Below are 18793 nucleotides of genomic sequence, written 5' to 3' on the forward strand. Positions count from 1 at the left end.
CTAAAGCTCAAAGCACACATTACACCTCACAAAATAATAGTCGGAGACTTCAACAACCCACTCTCATCAATGGACAGATCATGAAAACAGAAACTAAGATAAGAAACTAACAGAAGTTATGCATCAAATGGATTTAACAGATTTCTACATCCTAAAACAAAAGAATATATCTTTTTCCGAGCACCTCTTGTCCCCTTCTCCAAAACTGACCATATAATCAGTCACAAAACAGGCCTCAACAGAAACAAGATGATTGAAATAATCCCATGCAGCATATCAGATCAAAACAAATTAAGGCTGGTCTTCAATAACAACAAAAACAACAGACATCCTACATACACATGGAAACTTAACAATGCTCTACTCAATGATAATTTGGTCAAGGAAGAAATAAAGAAATAAATTAAAGTCTTTTTAGAATTTAATGAAAGACATAGCATGCCCAGATTTCGGGACACAATGAAAGCAGTCCTATGAGGAAAACTCATAGCTCTGAGTGCCTCCAAAAAGAAACTGGAGACAGCTTACACTAGTAGCTTAACAGCACACCTGAAAGCTCTAGAACAAGAAGAAGCAAATACACCCAAGAGGAGTAGACAACAGGAAATACTCAAACTCAAGGATGAAATCAACCAAATTAAACCCAAAAGAACTATACAAAGAATCAACAATACTAGGAGCTGGTTCCTTGAGAAATCAACAAGATAGACAAACCCTTAGCCAGACTAACCAGAGGGCACAGAGACAGTATCCAAATTAGCAAAATCAAAAATGAAAAGGGAGATATAACAACAGAAACTGAGGAAATTAAAAAAAAAAAAAAACAGATGCTACTACAAAAACCTATACTCAACAAAACTAGAAAATCTGGATGAAATGGGCAATTTTCTAGACAGATACCAGGTTCCAAAGTTAAATCAGCATCAGATAAACCATCTAAACAGTCCCATAACTCCTAAAGAAACAGAAGCAGGCATTAAAAGTCTCCTAACCAATGGAAGACCCTACAAAGAAAGAGAATTTCTGAGGAATCACCATCCCTGCCCTCAAGCATATTACAGAGCAAAACTGATAAAACCTGCATGGTATTGGTACAGTGACAGGCAGGTAGGTCAATGGAACAAAACTGAAGACCCAGAAATGAACCCACACTCCTAATTTTATCATTGACAACGGAGTTAAAATAATCCAGTGGAAAAAAGATTGCATTTTTAACAAATGGTTCTGGTTCAACTCATCATCAGCATGTAGAAAAATCACATCAATCCATTCTTAACTCCTTTTACAAAGCTCAAGTCCAAGTGGATCAAGGACCTCTACATAAAACCAGATATACTGAAACTAATAGAAGAGAAAGTGGGGAAAAGCCTTGAATACATAGAAACAGGGGAATATTTCCTGAAAAGAACACCAATGGCTTATGCTTTAAGATCAACAATATGGGTCTTCATAAAATTGCAAAGCTTCTGTAAGTCCAAGACCCTGTCAATAGGACAAAACAGCAACCCACAGATTGGGAAAAAAATGTTTACCAACCCTTTACCAGATAGAGAGCTAATATCCAATATATACAAAGACTCCATCTAACCAAATACACCTATTAAAAATGTGGTACAGACTACAGAGCAATTGTGATAAAAACTGCATGGTGCTGGTACAGCGACAGACAGGTAGATCAATGGAATAGAATTGAAGACCCAGAAATGAATCCACACACCTATGGTCACTTGATCTTTGACAAGGGAGCTAAAAACATCCAGTGGAAAAAAGACAGCATTTTCAACAAAATGGTGCTGGCACAACTGGCGGTTATCATGTAGAAGAATGCAAATTGAACCATTCTTATCTCCTTGTACAAAGATCAAGTCTAAGTGGATCAAAGAACTCCACATAAAACCAGAGACACTGAAATTTATTAGAGGAAGAAATGAGGAAAAGCCTCGAAGATATGGGCACAGGGGAAAAATTCCTGAACAGAGCACCAATGACTTGTACTGTAAGATCAAGAATTGACAAATGGAACCCCATAAAATTGCAAAGCTTCTGTAAGGCAAAAGACACTGTCAATAAGACAAAAAGGCCACCAACAGATTGGGAAAGGATTTTTACCACTCCTAAATCTGATAGGGGACTAATATCCAATATATACAAAGAACTCAAGAAGCTGGACTCCAGAAATTCAAATAACACCATTAAAAATGGGGTACAGAGCTAAACAAAGAATTCTCAGCTGAGGAGTACGGAAGGGCTGAGAAGCACCTGAAAAAATGTTCAAGGTCCTTACTCACCAGGCAAATGCAAATCCAAACAACCACCTCACACCAGTCAGAATGGCTAAGATAAAAAATTCAGGGGTCAGCAGATGGTGGCAAGGATGTGGAGAAAGAGGGACACTCCTCCATTGCTGGTGGGATTGCAAACTTGTACAACCACTCTGGAAGTCAGTTTGGCGGTTCCTCAGAAAATTGGACATAGTACTACCAGAAGATCCAGCAATACCTCTCCTGGGCAGATACTCAGAAGATACTCCAACTGGTAATAAAGACACATGCTCCACTATGTTCATAGCAGCCTTATTTATAATAGCCAGAAGCTGGAAAGAACCCAGATGTCCCTCATCAGAGGAATGGATACAGAAAATGTGGTACATTTACACAATGGAGTACTACTCAGCTATTAAAAACAACGAATTTATGAAATTCTTAGACAAATATATGGATCTGGAGGATATCATCCTGAGTGAGATAACCCAATCACAAAAGAAGTCACTTGATACACACTCACTGATAAGTGGATATTAGGCCAGAAACTTAGAATACCCAAGATACAATTTGCAAAACACAAGAAAATTAAGAAGAAAGAAGACCAATGTGTGGATACTTCATTCCTCCTTAGAATAGGGAACAAAATACCCATTGAAGGAGTTACAGAGACAAAGTTTGGAGCTAAGACGAAAGGATGAATCATCCAGAGACTACCTCACCTGGTGAACCATCCCACAATCAGCCACCAAACGCAGACACTATTGCATATGCCAGACATATTTTGCTGAATGGACCCTAATATAGCTGTCTCGTGTGAGGCTATGCCAGTGCCTGGCAAATACAGAAGTGGATGCTCACAGTCATCTATTGGATGGAACACAGGGTCATCAATGGAGGAGCTAGAGAAAGTACCCAAGGAGCTGAAGGGGTCTGCAACCCTATAGGTAGAGCAACAATATGAACTAACCAATACCCCCAGAGCTCTTGTCTCTAGCTGCATATGTTGCAGAAGATGGCCTAGTCGGCCATCATTGGGAAGATCATTGCCCCTTGGTCTTGCAAACTTTATTTGCCCCAGTACAGGGGAATGCCAGGGCCAAGAAGTTGGAGTGGGTGGGTAGGGGAGCAGGGCGGGGGGAGGGACAGGGAACTTTCAGGATAACATTTGGAATGTAAATAAAGAAAATATCTAATTAAAACAAAAGAGTAAAACAAATTTTGGTACAGAGCTAAACAAAGAATTGTCAACTGAGGAATACCGAATATCTGAGAAGCACCTAAAGAAATGTTCAACATCCTTAATCATCAGTGAAATGCAAATCATAACTATCCTGAAATCCCACCTCACACCAGTCAGAATGGCTAAGACCAAAAACTCAGGTCATAGCAGATGTTGGAGAGGATGAGAGAAAGGGAACACTCCTCTGCTGGTGGGATTTTAAGGTGGCACAACCACTGTGGAATCAGTCCAACAGTTCCTCAGAACTATTGCCTGAGGATGCAGGAATACCACTCCTGAGCATATACCAAAAAGATGCTCCAACATATAACAAAGACACATGCTCCATTATGTTTATAGTAGCCATATTTATAATCACAGAGGTTGGAACCAACCCAGATGTTCCTCAACATTAGGATGAATACATAAAATGTGGTACATTTACACAATGGCATACTACTCAGCTATTAAAACAATGACTTCATGAAACTCTTAGGTAAATTGATGGAACTAGAAAAGATCATCCTGAGTGAGATAACACAGTCACAAAACAACACATATGGTATGCACTCACTGATAAGTGGATATTATCTCAGAAGCTCGGATTACCCAAGGTATAATTCACAGACCACGTGAAGACCTCAAGAAGACAGAATACCAAAGTGTGGATGCTTCAGTCCTTCTTAGAAGGGAGAACAAAATACTCAAGGTAGGAAATATGGAGACAAAGTAAGCAGAGACTGAAGCAAAGATCATCCAGAGACTGCCCCACCTGGGGATTCATCCCATATACAGACACTAAACAAAGAGACTTTACGGATGCCGAGAAGTACTTGCTGACAGGATCCTGTTATAGGTGTCTCCTGAGATGCTCCATGAGAACCTGACAAATACAGAGGTGCATGCTTGCAGCCAACTATTGGACTGAGCACGGGATCTCCATTGGAAGGGGTTATAGAAAGGATTGAAAGAGCTGAAGTGGTTTGCAACCCTATAGGAAGAACAGCAATATCAATGAACCAGACACCCCAGAGTTTCCCGGGATTAAACAACCAACCAAAGAGTACATATGAATCCACCCATGGCTCCAGCTGCCTATGTAGCAGAGAATGGCCTTATCAGGCAGCAGTGGGAGCAAAATCCTATGGTCCTATGAAGGCTTGATGTTCCATTGTAGAGAAATGCCAGGGCATGGATGTGGGAGTGGGTGGGTGGTTCCGGGAGCACCCTCATAGAAGTAGGGGGAGGAGGGATTGGATATGGGATTTTTGGAGGGTAACTGGAAAAGGGGATAACATCTGAAAAGTAAAACAATAAAATATCCTATTAAAAATGTGAAAAATTAGCAACTTGGTGAGGAAAAAATGTGTTTTATTACTTCAGGTAATATTTTGTCCTTGGAACATCAACACAGGTACTCAAGCATGGCAGAAACCTGGAAGCAAGAACTGATATGGAGACTATAAAGGAGTACTGTTGCTGGTTTCTTGTTGTCTTACTCAGCTTGTTTTCTTATAACCCTAACCCTAACCCTAACCAGGAGCACATGGCATGCCCTGCCCACAGAGGGCTGGGCCCTTCTACACCGATCATCAATCATGGAAATTAGCTACACTTTAAGGCTTACTCCAGGAGATGGAACTCACACCTGACAATGCTTAGGTGGCCATCAAGTTGGGACAAGACAGGCCATTGGCTTAGAACAGAACAATAGTTCTGTTAAAGAAATAGAGCAATAAATGACTCCTAACTATATTCTGCTATACTCACTCATGTGTTGCTCAGCTGTCTTCACAGAAGCTTCATCCTGTAGTAGAAGTATGTAAAAGGGAGCAAATACAAAGACCCATAACCAGAAAGTGTGCCATTAGTGACAGACCTAGGAACATTCAGTCCTAAATGGGATATCTTCATTGAACTCCTCCCCAATGGCCATGGCAAAAAGATTCTATGAGCCAGGAGGGATGGAAGACACCAATGAAAAGATGTTTTCCTGCCACAACAGGACTGATGTATTCACAGAGACAGTGGTAACAAGCATAGGGTCTGCACAATTCCAAGTCAGGTCAGGTCACAAGGGGTAGGGAAGACATGGTCTCCTGTACCTAAACCAGAAGCTATATTCAATTGACAACTGCTTGCTAAGGAAAACAGTTTTCTTCAGTGGAGTGTCTTGGGTGTTCAAACCACATTCATCAACTGAAGGTCCCATACCCAGAAGTGGATGGCCAACTCAAACAAACTCAATGGTATTTTGGGAAATATTTGTCTTGTCATGGTTTATCTGGACATTTTTTAACCTTAAAAATATTTGCTTATATATAATGGCTTCTGATTTTTTATATTATGGATTCCCCCGTCTGTCTCTCTGTCTGTCTGTCTGCCTGTCTGTCTCTCTCTATCTCTGTCTCTCTCTCTTTCTTTCTCTGTGTGTGTGTGTGTGCATGTGTGTTGTGTTGCGTACATGTGGCTCTCAAGATTTTTCATTATTCGTATTTTCTTTTTCATTGTTTGTTTTGTTCTGTTCTGGGTTGTTTGTTTGTTTGTTTCACCTGTTTGTTTTAAAAAAGGGGTTGTAAGGGTGAAGAGATGGGGAGGTTCTGGGAAGAGATGGAGGAGGAGACACTATGATTAGAATATATCGTATAAGAAAATCTATTTTTAATTGAAAAAGAAAAAGCCCTACAGACTTGCCTACAGGCAATCTGGATGGATGAAGTTTCTCAATTGAGGAATTAAAAAAGAGAACCTTCATTCTAAAATTCTTCCCTTCAGTATTTTCTGCCTTATCCCAAGTATATCACATTTAACAGGAGATAAATGGTTAATAATTCCAAACAGAAGCTCTATAAGATGCATGATAAACTTTTACAAACAAGAGTCAGAAAAGCTCATATGCATCAAACTTTGAAAACACATTTAAAGACCACTTAAATATCAATAAAGCATTTATTTCATAAACGGTAAGTTTCTAGTACCTGGAATGTTGAATAAAAAGTCCCATAGTTGTTCTTCTTCCATGTGACTCATAAAAACATTTCCAAATGTCTGTGGGGACAAGTGACAATGGTACAGAACTTGAAAGATGGCGTCCACCAGGCTACCACCTGCACTCTGCTTACTCTCCATGCCAGCAGCTTGTTCTTGAAAAGAGAGAAAGCATGGGGATAAGGGGATGAGACCTTACTCTCACCACTTCCCTGTGACACACACTTGCTTCTTAGGTGCAGTTGAGAAGCACCACACTCTGAGAGATACAATCAGTCAACATGACCGTTTCAGATGCATTTGTGGGTGGCTATTATAAAACTGTCTGTGAGAAGAACCATAATGTCATCACTGCAAGAGTTGAGGACAGTTTTCCTCAATGTCAGAATCCTTTTTAACTTGAAGGAAATTTTTTTTTTAAATTTTCATTTAGCAATTATTTACATTCAAGAAATATTTTTAAAACCCATATAGCTCAGAAAACTAAAAGTGAAGCATAAGAAAATTCACATGTTCTTTGAATCATGGAATCAATTCTGAAAAACAAAGTGTGAATATTTCCTTAGTATATTGACACCATCATTTCAGAATGAAGCAAATTTTCAATCAGTTCCTTTACTAATCCTCATGAGTAATTATACAACTACAAGCTATTTTTTTGCCTGTTCCCCTCTGGCTCCACTATGGCTTCTATTAAAGATCAGTAATGAGAGTATCAGGCATTACTAAACTTATATGTCACATCGAATTGAGAAATAATTCCGATTTTGCTTGAATAATAAAGCACTATATCGTAATAAACAAAATATGTATTGAGTTAAAGATAGTATCAAATCACATCTTAAATTACTTTTAATGACTTCTATTAATATAATCTAGGGTCATTGGGAATAAGGACATTTCTTTAAAATCTTTTATAATTTTATTTATTGGGCTTGCTTTTAAGAGGCCACTCTTATCTGGAAATTTAAAAAATAAAACAGTATCAGAGATTTTATGCAGAGAGCCTTGCTAGTTTTTCTTCCTAATATCAATTTTAACCAAATTAGTTTTTATTGAACTAGTCATTGTTGTCCACCTTCTTACTCTTTCCCTGGCAATATGAACTGTTTGCTTATTTGTTTGTTTGTTTGTTTGTTTGTTTGTTTGAATGACACTGACTCTGTTACCTGGGATGGACATTGAGGTAAGGCCTGGTACCACCCTAATCCACCATGATCAGTTCATAGATGGGCACATGACCGACAGGAAACCTCCTAAAGGGTTCTGCTGTAGAGTTTTGTTTTGTTTTTTTTTATATTTTTATTACATATTTTCCTCAATTACATTTCCAATACTATCCCAAAAGTCCCCCATAGCGCCCCCCACTTCCCTACCCACCCATTCCCATTCTTTTGGCCCTGGCATTCCCCTACATGCTGACTGCCAGTTGAACCAGAACCATTTGTTGAAAAAGCTGGGTTTTTTTTTTTTCTACTGAATGGTTTTAGCTTCTTTGTCAAAGACCAAATTACCATAGGTATGTGGGTTCATTCCTGGCTCTTCAATTCTGTTCCATTGATCTACCTGTCTGTCACTGTACCAATACCATGTAGTTTTTATCACAATTGCTCTGTAATACAGCTTGAGGTCAGGGATGGTGATTCCACCAGATGTTCTTATATTTTTGAGAATAGTTTTCACTATCCTGGGGTTTGTTTGATTGTTTGTTTTTGTTATTCTATATGAATTTGAGAATTGCTGTTTGTAAATCTAGGAAGAATTGAGTTGGAATTTTGATGGGGATTGCATCTGTAGCTAGCTTTCAGCAATTAGACAACAAACAGAGGTCAAAGGGCTACAAATTGGAAAGAAAGAAGTCAAAATATCACTATTTGCAGATGATATGATAGTATACTTAAGTGACTCCAAAAATTCCACCAGAGAATTCCTAAAGCTAAAAACAACTTCAGCAAAGTGGCTGGATATAAAATTAACTCAAATCAGTAGCCTTCCTATACTCAAAGAATAAGTGGGTTGAACAAGAAAGATGGCCATTTTTACTATCTTAAACCTGTCAATCCATGAACATGGGAGATCTTTCCATCTTGTGAGGTCTTATGTAATTTCTTTTTTCAGAGACTTGAAGTTCTTATTTACAGATCTTTCACTTATTTGGTTAGAGTCACACAATATATTTTTTATAGTTTGGGACTATTGTGAAGGGTGTTGCTTCCCTAATTTCTTGCTCAACCCACTTATTCTTTGAGTATAGGAAGGCTACTGATTTGAGTTAATTTTATATCCAGCCACTTTGCTGAAGTTGTTTTCAGCTTTAGGAATTCTCTGGTGGAATTTTTGGAGTCACTTAAGTATACTATCATATCATCTGCAAATAGTGATATTTTGACTTCTTTCTTTCCAATTTGTAGCCCTTTGACCTCTGTTTGTTGTCTAATTGCTCTAGCTAGGACTTCAGGTACTATATTGAATAGGTAGGGAGAGAGTGGGCAGCCTTGTCTAGTACTTGATTTTAGTGGGATTGCTTCATGTTTCTCTCCATTTGGTTTGATGTTGGCTACCAGTTTTCTGTATATTGCTTTTACTATGTTTAAGTATGGGCCTTGAACGCCCAATCTTTCCAAGACTTTTACCATGAAGAGATGTTGAATTTTGTCAAGTGCTTTTTCATCCTCTAATGAAATGACCATATGGTTCTTTACTTTGAGTTTGTTTATGTTGTGGATTACGTTGATGAATTTTCAGATGTTGAACCATTACTGTATAACTGGGATGAAGTCTACTTGATCGTGGTGCATATTTTGATGTGTTTTGGATTCGGTTTGTGAGAATTTTATTGAGTATTTTTGCATCAATATTAATAAGGGAAATTGGTCTCAAGTTATTTTTCTTTGTTAGGCCTTTGTGTGGTTTTAGTATCAGAGCAACTGTGCCTTCATAAATCTAATTGGGTAGTGTTCCTTCTGTTGCCTTTTTTTTTTTTTTTTTTTTTTTTTTTTGCAGTTTGAAGAGTATTGGTATTAGGTATTCTTTGAAGGTCTCTTAGATAGCAGTCGGAACTAAACCCATCTGGTCCTGGCCTTCTATTGGTTGGGAGACTTTTAATGACTGCTTCTATTTATTTAGGAGTTATGGGACTGTTTAGATGGTTTATCTAATAGTGATTTAACTTTGGAATCTGGTATCTGTCTAGAAAATTGCCCATTTCATCCAGATTTCCTAGTTTTGTTGAGTATAGGATTTTGTAGTAGGGTCTGTTGGTTTTTTAAATTTCCTCAATTTCTGTTGTTATATCTCCCTTTTCATTTCTGATTTTGCTAATTTGGATACTGTCTCTGTGCCCTCTGGTTAGTCTGGCTAAGGGTTTGTCTATCTTGTTGATTTCTCAAAGAACCAGCTCCTAGTTTCACTGATTCTTTGTATAGTTTTTTTTTTTTTTTTTTTTTGGTTTTTATTTGGTTGATTTCAGCCTTGAGTTTGATTATTTCCTGTTTTCTACTCCTCTTGGGTATATTTGCTTCTTCTTGTTCTAGAGCTTTCAGGTGTGTTGTTAAGCTGCTAGTGTATGCTTTCTCCAGTTTCTTTTTGGAAGCACTACATAACTTCTGTTAGTTTTACTGTGTCTCTGTTCAGGTTCTGCTTCTATGATCTTTCCAATGATGAGAGTGTGTTGTTGAAGTCTCCCACTATCATTTTGTGAGGTGCAATGTTTACTTTGAGCTTTAGTGAAGTTTCTTTTATGAATGTGGGTGCCATTGCATTTGGAGTATAGATATTCAGAATTGAGAGTTCTTCTTGGTAGATTTTCCTTAGATTTTTTGGAAGTGTCCTTCCTTATCTTTTTGGTAACTTTTGGTTGAGAGTTGATTTTATTCGATATTAGAATGGTTACTACAGCTTGTTTCTTGGGACCATTTGATTGGAAAATTTTTTCCCAGCTTTTGACTTTAAGGTAATGTCTGTCTTTCTCACTGAGGTGCATTCCCTGTATGCAACAAAATGCTGGGTCCTGTTTACATATTCCGTCTGTTAGTTTATGTCTTTTTATTGAGGAATTGAGTGCATTGATGTTAAGATATATTAAGGAATAGTGATTGTTGCTTCCTGTTATTTTTTATGTTATTTTTATATTTGTGTAGCTATCTTATTTTGGGTTTGTTAAAAGAAGATTAATATCTTGCTTTTTCTAGGGTCTAATTTTCCCTCTTTCTGTTAGTGTTCTATTCCTTTGTAGTGCTCGATTTGTGGAAAGATATTGTGTAAATTTGGTTTTATCATGGAATATGTTGGTTTCTCCATCTATGGTAATTGAGAGTTTTACTGGATATGGTAGTTGGGGATGAAGCAGTGTTTTCCTAAGGATCACCTTCCCTAGGTGGCTTTTGGTAAGTGAACAATATGGTAGCCAAGAGGTGGGTGTGGGAAACTTCTCTTAGAAGCTGCTGTTGGGTGCTTGCCCTGTGTGATGTCAACTTAACTCTATCTGAAATTTACCAAAATTCTAGTGCCTGTGACGAATTTCTTTCTTAATTAAATCATCTGAAGTACAAAGATCCTTGTCCAATCCAGATCTTTGAGGTGAGATCTTTAATCTGGACCACACCTTCTGCTGGCAGTCAATTGAAGGACTTAGAAGAAGGAAGCTGTGTCTGTCCTTGCCTGTTTGTTCTCTGCTTGCTATCAAGTCCATTCCTTCACTGGCTTAGGATCTACTCTTTTGGAAATCTGGCATATTCAGCCTTGTGGATTGATAACTATTGGAATATTGGGCCTTCCATTCATCAGCTGCCATTGTTGGACTAGCTGAACCACAGTATGTTAGAGAGTTTAATGAATTTTATCATTTGGACAGGAATAAAAATTCCGAGGGAAGCTGTTGTAGAAGTTTTAGAAATCATATACAGTCTATACAAAATGGAAACTAGCACAAAAGTACGTTTGGCCATTGTATACTGTCACTTCTTAAGAGCCCCACTTTGCTCTATAAGGAACCCTACTTATGTAAATTATATTCAGTGTATCTTATCTGAAATTTTTTAACACAGGAGAAGGACTGGGGTACTGAGGAAAGGTCAGAGTGAGATTCTGGTGGCAATGAAAAAACCCAAAACTTACTGGAAATGAATGGATGATTGGAGCAATTTGAACAAGGATTTGCTGTGGGTCTCATTATGGGATGTAGGTATGTAGGGATATATTTGTTGTTCACATATAAGCAATGGTAAGCACAAATAAAGAAGCCAAAATGGAGAACACTGAGGTTTAGAGAAACAAGAAGCCAGGATGAAGAACGCTCATGCATCTGAAACAGCATCAAGCTCTTGAAGACCGAGGAAAGCAGCGTTGCTTGGGGTTCTAGATGAGACCGCCTATGTGTAGAGGGATCACACATATTTCAGCCTTGGTGACTAGAAACAGTTAGGTGGGTTTCTGGTATGTGTGAGGGTACATACCAGATGGGGATGAATCAAAAGGTCCCACAACTAGGCTAGTTTGAATGGCTGAAGGTCCTGGATGTGGTCCTGCATATGGTAAGGAGCTAGACCAGAATGAGTTTAATTTAGGAAACTTGACTAGTCTCATGTGTGGTATATTAGAGGAATCCATACAAGTGGGATGGTGGGAACTTTGTAGGTGAGGGATGTCACATGGTACTATATTCAGGCAGCACTCCTTGCTCTTTTCTAAAGTAGTATTGGCAGGAAAGACATTTTAGTTAAGAGACACATGGTTTCTTAATCCTCAATTATCAGTCATAATTTTCTTGAAGTAGAAGTCTCTGTCCACAGTGGAAATGATGGAAAGCCACAGCTGCTGTTGTGCTGTTTTAAAGCACTCTTCAAGGTAGACTAAAATTTCGAGTGCTGGTCTAATGCAATTTCAACTAATTTATTATCTAATTCAACTTTGCACTTTGGAAATATAACTGCTTTCTTCCAATTCTCTTAGGCATTTCAAAGACTGAATGTAGATAGCTTCTATACACTGGCACTTCTGACTGAACAGCATCATATGAAAATATTCTTTTATTTAGAATTCCTGAAATAAAAAGACCAATCAAGCTGCAGCGCATTTCCTCTGGTGTGACTGCCCATAGCGGCCAGCATATGTATTTGGCTTCCACCCTTCGGGTGACATTTGAGTAGACTAAAAGTTCCACTCAACTTTGGCAATGAATGTTTCTTTGCAGTTTTTGTGCTGGGTTTGTTTGTTGGCTTTGTTGTGCTTCTTGGGCATTTTTGAAAGTGTACATACTCACTTGAACTTTTCAACAGGATTCTCGGTATGAGGCCGCCACTGTGAAGCAGGGTGTCCAGCAGCAGGTTCCACTTACAGCAAGGCTGCGATAAGAGCAGTTTCAACTGACCCTGGGCTGTCAGTCCACCCACGGATGGAGGCCTTTCAGAAGGCAAGAGAAGACAGAGTAATGAAGTTAATCTATCTATGAAATCAATAGCCTTAAATTCCAGATGCAATGTTAACTCCTTTAAATGTCAATCGCTTCCAGATTACTCAGAAAACACTTTCATGCTTGTGTACCTTAGGGTTGCTCAGGGAAGTAATTATATTTAATCTCAACTAGCAAATTAATTATTGATAGCCTGCCAAATTTAAAACTGATACAAAATAACTATACCTGTATTTAAAAGATCTGTGTGTGTGTGTGTGTGTGTGTAGTGACTACATATACATTTATTTTGAGTGTCTTCATTTGTTTGCTCCCTAGATACATAATGACTGTCTGCTATATATTATTAGCTTCTTGTCTTGCATGGGAAAAGATGCTCTAGTGAGCTTTTGAATACTTGGACCTTTGCTTTATATTGAATTTGCTGGTAAAACTAAAGGAATTCAAAACTTCAGTGAAGGGTCAGCCACAATCTAATTACTTAATTAGAAAATCCTTAAATCAACATGCAATTATCAGAATTAATGCTACCACTCACCCAGTGACCTACTTAAGTAATGTCATCAAAGAGAAATAATTCCAAGATAAACAGGCTCTGCTTCCTAATCTGTTATCAGTTTTGAGCAGAAAATCAACTTCCCCAGAGAACTGCTTTCATTGACAAGGGTGTCAGTACCTCATTAGAAAGTAGGAATTATCAATAACATTGTTCAACTTTTCCCTTTATAAAACCCCAATTTGGATCACCTAAAGGTTATAACGAGAGATGGTTTCTCTATCATCTCCTTCCTCCAGGTTCCTGCCGTGTTTGAGTTCCTGTTATGACTTTTTTGGATGATGAGCTATGATGCAGAATCATAAACCAAATAAACCCTTTCATTCCCAACTTGGTTTTTGTTGTGGTATTTAATAACAGTATCCCTAACTAAGACATCACCCTTTAACAAATTTAACAAAAATTCCACTTTCTCTGAGTACCCTTCACTGAAGGTTTCTCTTCAGAGTGGCCTCTGTATTAAAGAAATTATGACAAGCTTACACAGTTCTGCACTTATTTCATCAAGTGAAAGTTTATCTCTCCATTTAGACAGGAGTGTCTTGAACATAACACAAGAGAGAGAGGGAAATGAAAGAAGGACCAAAGATGTAAATATAGAAAATTTCCAGCATCTCCTTGGCATGGCATTGGAAACATTTCACAACTTCATGATGCACAAAATCCTCCAGTCTGTACTTAAACTTTGATCCAATTCAGGCTTTCCTTGTGAGGCTTTGATAAATGGAGGCAAGGGCAACTGCTTGGGCATTTGGGCAATGTGAGGTAGGAAAATTTCTACCGTAGGTAGCTGGTGGAGCAGAAGAGACAAGCAACTGTACTCTCAGACTATAGGAGTAAAAGTTATGGCTGTGAGCATCTTAGGAATTCTCAGTTACTGGGCCAGCTCTTAGAATAGTTTCTAATGTGCTTCCAAAAGACACAAAAGGCCATCATTAGTTCTTTCCTGAACCTTGGATGCTAGGTTCTAAGAAGCCCTTCAGGGGCCCACAAGACAAAAGGCACCGGGTGGCAGGTGGTTGCAGGCATCCCTGATTTACTACCCTTTCCTATGTCTGTAGTATGTTTGAGTTAATGACACAGCTGAAGGCCTATTTTGCTAGAATACAGTGAGGATCTCTGACAGACAGTTGGAAAATAACATGAGCAAGATCATGGGGGACAGTGGAGATTTTAAGGTGGGATTTTGTATCTGTTGATAAGTTCAAATCAGAGGAGTTTCCTGATGTGGTAGCAGTGTATGAAACTGATTAAAGATAATGTGTTTTTTTGTTGTTGTATTTTGTTTTTGTTTTTTTGAGACACGGTTTCTCTGTATAGCTCTGGCTGTCCTGGAAAGTGCTGGGATTAAAGGCATATGCCATCAAGGGTGGGCAGTGGTGGCACACACCTTTAATCCCAGCACTTGGGAGGCAGAGGAAGAGGCAGGCAGATTTCTGAGTTCGAGGCCAGCCTGGTCTACAAAGTGATTTCCAGGACAGCCATGGCTCTACAGAGAAACCCTGTCTCAAAAAAACCAAAAAAGAAATATAGCTAGAAAGATAATGTGTTTTAAACTGAGTCCCTTGGTCATAAAACAAAATAATTGAATGTCATTTCATTTTCCTTTATCAGAATTCCTAGTTAATAATAAAATCCTTCATTTAACAGATGGAAAACGATTCACTGAGATACACCTCAATTCTTGGATCTTTCAACTTACCACAGATTTTGAAATGTACAGTATAATAAATCACTATGAAGAAAAATAAAATAGTACAGACATTCCTCAGTTCCCAAGCTCTGAGATAAATGCACTGAAGAGTCTGCGTAGGGCATATGGAGAAGCATATGTTCACTCTTTCTCTGAGCTGGGAGAGCTGAGAAAGTGAGATCAGTCTGAAAAAACGACAGAAAGGGAAAATGTGTGTGTGTGTGTGTGTGTGTGTGTGTGTGTGTATCAATGTGTATGTGTCAAATTCTACTATGACATACAGAAAAGAACAAAAATTTACAAATCCATCAAAACTCATACAATTTTGTCCTGGAAAACAGAATAAATACATGGTTGGGTTGTACTAACATTGTATTCGGGTACATGAGTATGTCTGGGCCATGAATTGGCCCCCAAATTCCTCAAATCCTAAAATAATAAGGTTTGACCTTTACTAGTTTATAGAATTTACAAAATACTATGGCATAATCATGAAAAACTTTAGCTCTACTTTAGCTAAATGACTATAAAGTAGCTCATTTATAATTTCTTAAATGTTCTATGTACTCCTGGAATTTAATTCCCAGCACCATATGAATCAGGTGACGGGATGACACTTTTATTTATTTTTTTTTTGATTTTTAATATTTTTATTACATATTTTCCTCAATTACATTTCCAATGCTATCCCAAAAGTCCCCCATAGCACCCCCCACTTCCCTACCCACCCATTCCCATTCTTTTGGCCCTGGCATTCCCCTATATTGGGGCATATAAAGTTTGCAAGTCCAATGGGCCTCTCTTTCCAATGATGGCCGACTAGGCCATCTTTCGATACATATGCAGCTAGAGACAAGAGCTCCGGGGTTCTGGTTAGTACATCATGTTGTTCCAACAATAGGGTTGCAGATCCCTTTAGCTCCTTGGGTACTTTCTCTAGCTTCTCCATTGGGAGCCCTGTGATACATTCAATAGCTGACTGTGAACATCCACTCCTGTGTTTGCTAGGCCCCGGCATCGTCTCACAAGAGACAGCTATATTTGGGTCCTTTCAGCAAAATCTTGCTAGTGTATTGAATGGTGTCAGCGTTTAGAAGCTGCTTATGGGATGGATCCCTGGATACGGCAGTCTCTAAATGGTCCATCCTTTCATCACAGCTACGAACTTTGTCTCTGTAACTCCTTCCCTGGGTGTTTTGTTCCCAATTCTAAGAAGGTGCACAGTGTCCACACTTTGGTCTTCATTCTTCTTGAGTTTCATGCGTTTATCAAATTGTATCTTATATCTTGGGTATCCTAAGTTTTGGGCTAATATCCACTTATCAATGAATACATATTGTATGAGTTCTTTTGTGATTGTGTTACTTCACTCAAGATGATGCCCTCCAGGTCCATCCATTTGGCTAGGAATTTCATAAATTCATTCTTTTTAATAGCTGAGTAGTACTCCATTGTGTAAATGTACCATAATTTCTGTATCCATTCCTCTGTTGAGGGACATCTGGGTTCTTTCCAGCTTCTGGCTATTATAAATAGGGCTGCTATGAACATAGTGGAGCATGTGTCCTTTTTACCGGTTGGGACATCTTCTGGATATATGCCCAGGAGAGGTATTGCTGGATCCTCCAGTAGTACTATGTCCAATTTTCTGAGGAACCGCCAGACTGATTTCCAGAGTGGTTGTACAAGCTTGCAATCCCACCAACAATGGAGGAGTGTTCCTCTTTCTCCACATCCTCGCCAGCATCTGCTGTCACCTGAATTTTTGGTCTTAGCCATTCTGACTGGTGTGAGGTGGAATCTCAGGGTTGTTTTGATTTGCATTTCCCTGATGATTAAGGATGTTGAACATTTTTTCAGGTGTTTCTCTGCCATTCGGTATTCCTCAGGTGAGAATTCTTTGTTCAGTTCTGAGCCCCATTTTTTAATGGGGTTATTTGACTTTCTGGAGTCCACCTTCTTGAGTTCTTTATATATATTGGATATTAGTCCCTTATCTGATTTAGGATAGGTGAAGATCCTTTCCCAATCTGTTGGTGGTTTTTTTGTCTTATTGATGGTGTCTTTAGCCTTGCAGAAGCTTTGTAGTTTCATGAGGTCCCACTTGTCAATTCTCGATCTTACAGCACAAGCCATTACTGTTCTATTGAGGAATTTTTCCCCTGTGCCCATATCTTCAAGGCTTTTCCCCACTTTCTCCTCTATAAGTTTCAGTGTCTCTGGTTTTATGTGAAGTTCCTTGATCCACTTAGACTTGACCTTAGTACAAGGAGATAGGAATGGATCGATTCGCATTCTTCTACATGTTAACAACCAGTTGTGCCAGCACCATTTGTTGAAAATGCTGTCTTTCTTCCACTGGATGTTTTTAGCTCCCTTGTCGAAGATCAAGTAACCATAGGTGTGTGGGTTCATTTCTGGGTCTTCAATTCTATTCCATTGGTCTATTTGTCTGTCACTATACCAGTACCATGCAGTTTTTATCACAATTGCTCTGTAGTAGAGCTTTAGGTCTGGCATGGTGATTCCACCAGAGGTTCTTTTATCCTTGAGAAGAGTTTTTGCTATCCTAGGTTTTTTGTTATTCCAGATGAATTTGCAGATTGCACTTTCTAATTCGTTGAAGAATTGATTTGGAATTTTGATGGGGATTGCATTGAATCTGTAGATTGCTTTTGGCAAGATAGCCATTTTTACAATGTTGATCCTGCCAATCCATGAGCATGGGAGATCTTTCCATCTTCTGAGATCTTCTATAATTTCTTTCTTCAGGGACTTGAAGTTTTTATTATACAGATCTTTCACTTCCTTAGTTAGAGTCACGCCAAGATATTTTATATTATTTGTGACTATTGAGAAGGGTGTTGTTTCCCTAATTTCTTTCTCAGCCTGTTTATTCTTTGTGTAGAGAAAGGCCATTGATTTGTTTGAGTTAATTTTATATCCAGCTACTTCACCGAAGCTGTTTATCAGGCTTAGGAGTTCTCTGGTGGAATTTTTAGGGTCACTTATATATACTATCATATCATCTGCAAAAAGTGATATTTTGACTTCATCTTTTCCAATTTGTATCCCTTTGATCTCCTTTTGTTGTCGAATTGCTCTGGCTAGGACTTCAAGTACAATGTTGAATAGGTATGGAGAAAGTGGACAGCCTTGTCTAGTCCCTGATTTTAGAGGGATTGCTTCAAGCTTCTCACCATTTACTTTGATGTTGGCTACTGGTTTGCTGTAGATTGCTTTTATCATGTTTAGGTATGGGCCTTGAATTCCTGATCTTTCCAAGACTTTTATCATGAATGGGTGTTGGATCTTGTCAAATGCTTTTTCCGCATCTAACGAGATGACCATGTGGTTTTTCTAAGAGGAAAACTCATAGCTCTGAGTGCCTCCAAAAGGAAACTAGAGAGAGCACACATTAGCAGCTTGACAACACACCTAAAAGCACTAGAACAAAAGGAAGCAAATTCACCCAAGAGGAGTAGACGGCAGGAAATAATCAAACTCAGGGGTGAAATCAACCAAGTGGAAACAAGAAAAACTATTCAAAGAATCAACCAATCAAGGAGCTGGTTCTTTGAGAAAATCAACAAGATAGATAAACCCTTAGCCAGACTCACTAGAGGGCACAGGGAAAGCATCCTAATTAACAAAATCAGAAATG

At 38.6% G+C, this 18793-nt stretch overlaps 1 protein-coding gene across 6 annotated transcripts in view; it reads right to left on the bottom strand.

The window, feature by feature from the left end:
• Positions 1–18793, bottom strand: part of Kiaa0825 (KIAA0825 ortholog) — a 432254-nt gene that overhangs the window by 245774 nt on the left and 167687 nt on the right. For all 6 annotated transcript variants that reach the window (XM_085830935.1, XM_085830933.1, XM_085830932.1 and 3 more), the window contains 2 exons: positions 12731–12870; positions 6462–6626 (listed from right to left, as the gene is read on the bottom strand). In XM_085830935.1, coding sequence (XP_085687061.1) covers positions 6462–6626; positions 12731–12870 — 305 coding nt within the window. The remainder of the gene's footprint in view (positions 1–6461; positions 6627–12730; positions 12871–18793) is intronic.

This window comes from Mus caroli, unplaced genomic scaffold, assembly GCF_978045245.1.
Source record: "Mus caroli unplaced genomic scaffold, Mus_caroli_1 scaffold_15, whole genome shotgun sequence".
Classification (NCBI taxonomy): domain Eukaryota; kingdom Metazoa; phylum Chordata; class Mammalia; order Rodentia; family Muridae; genus Mus; species Mus caroli.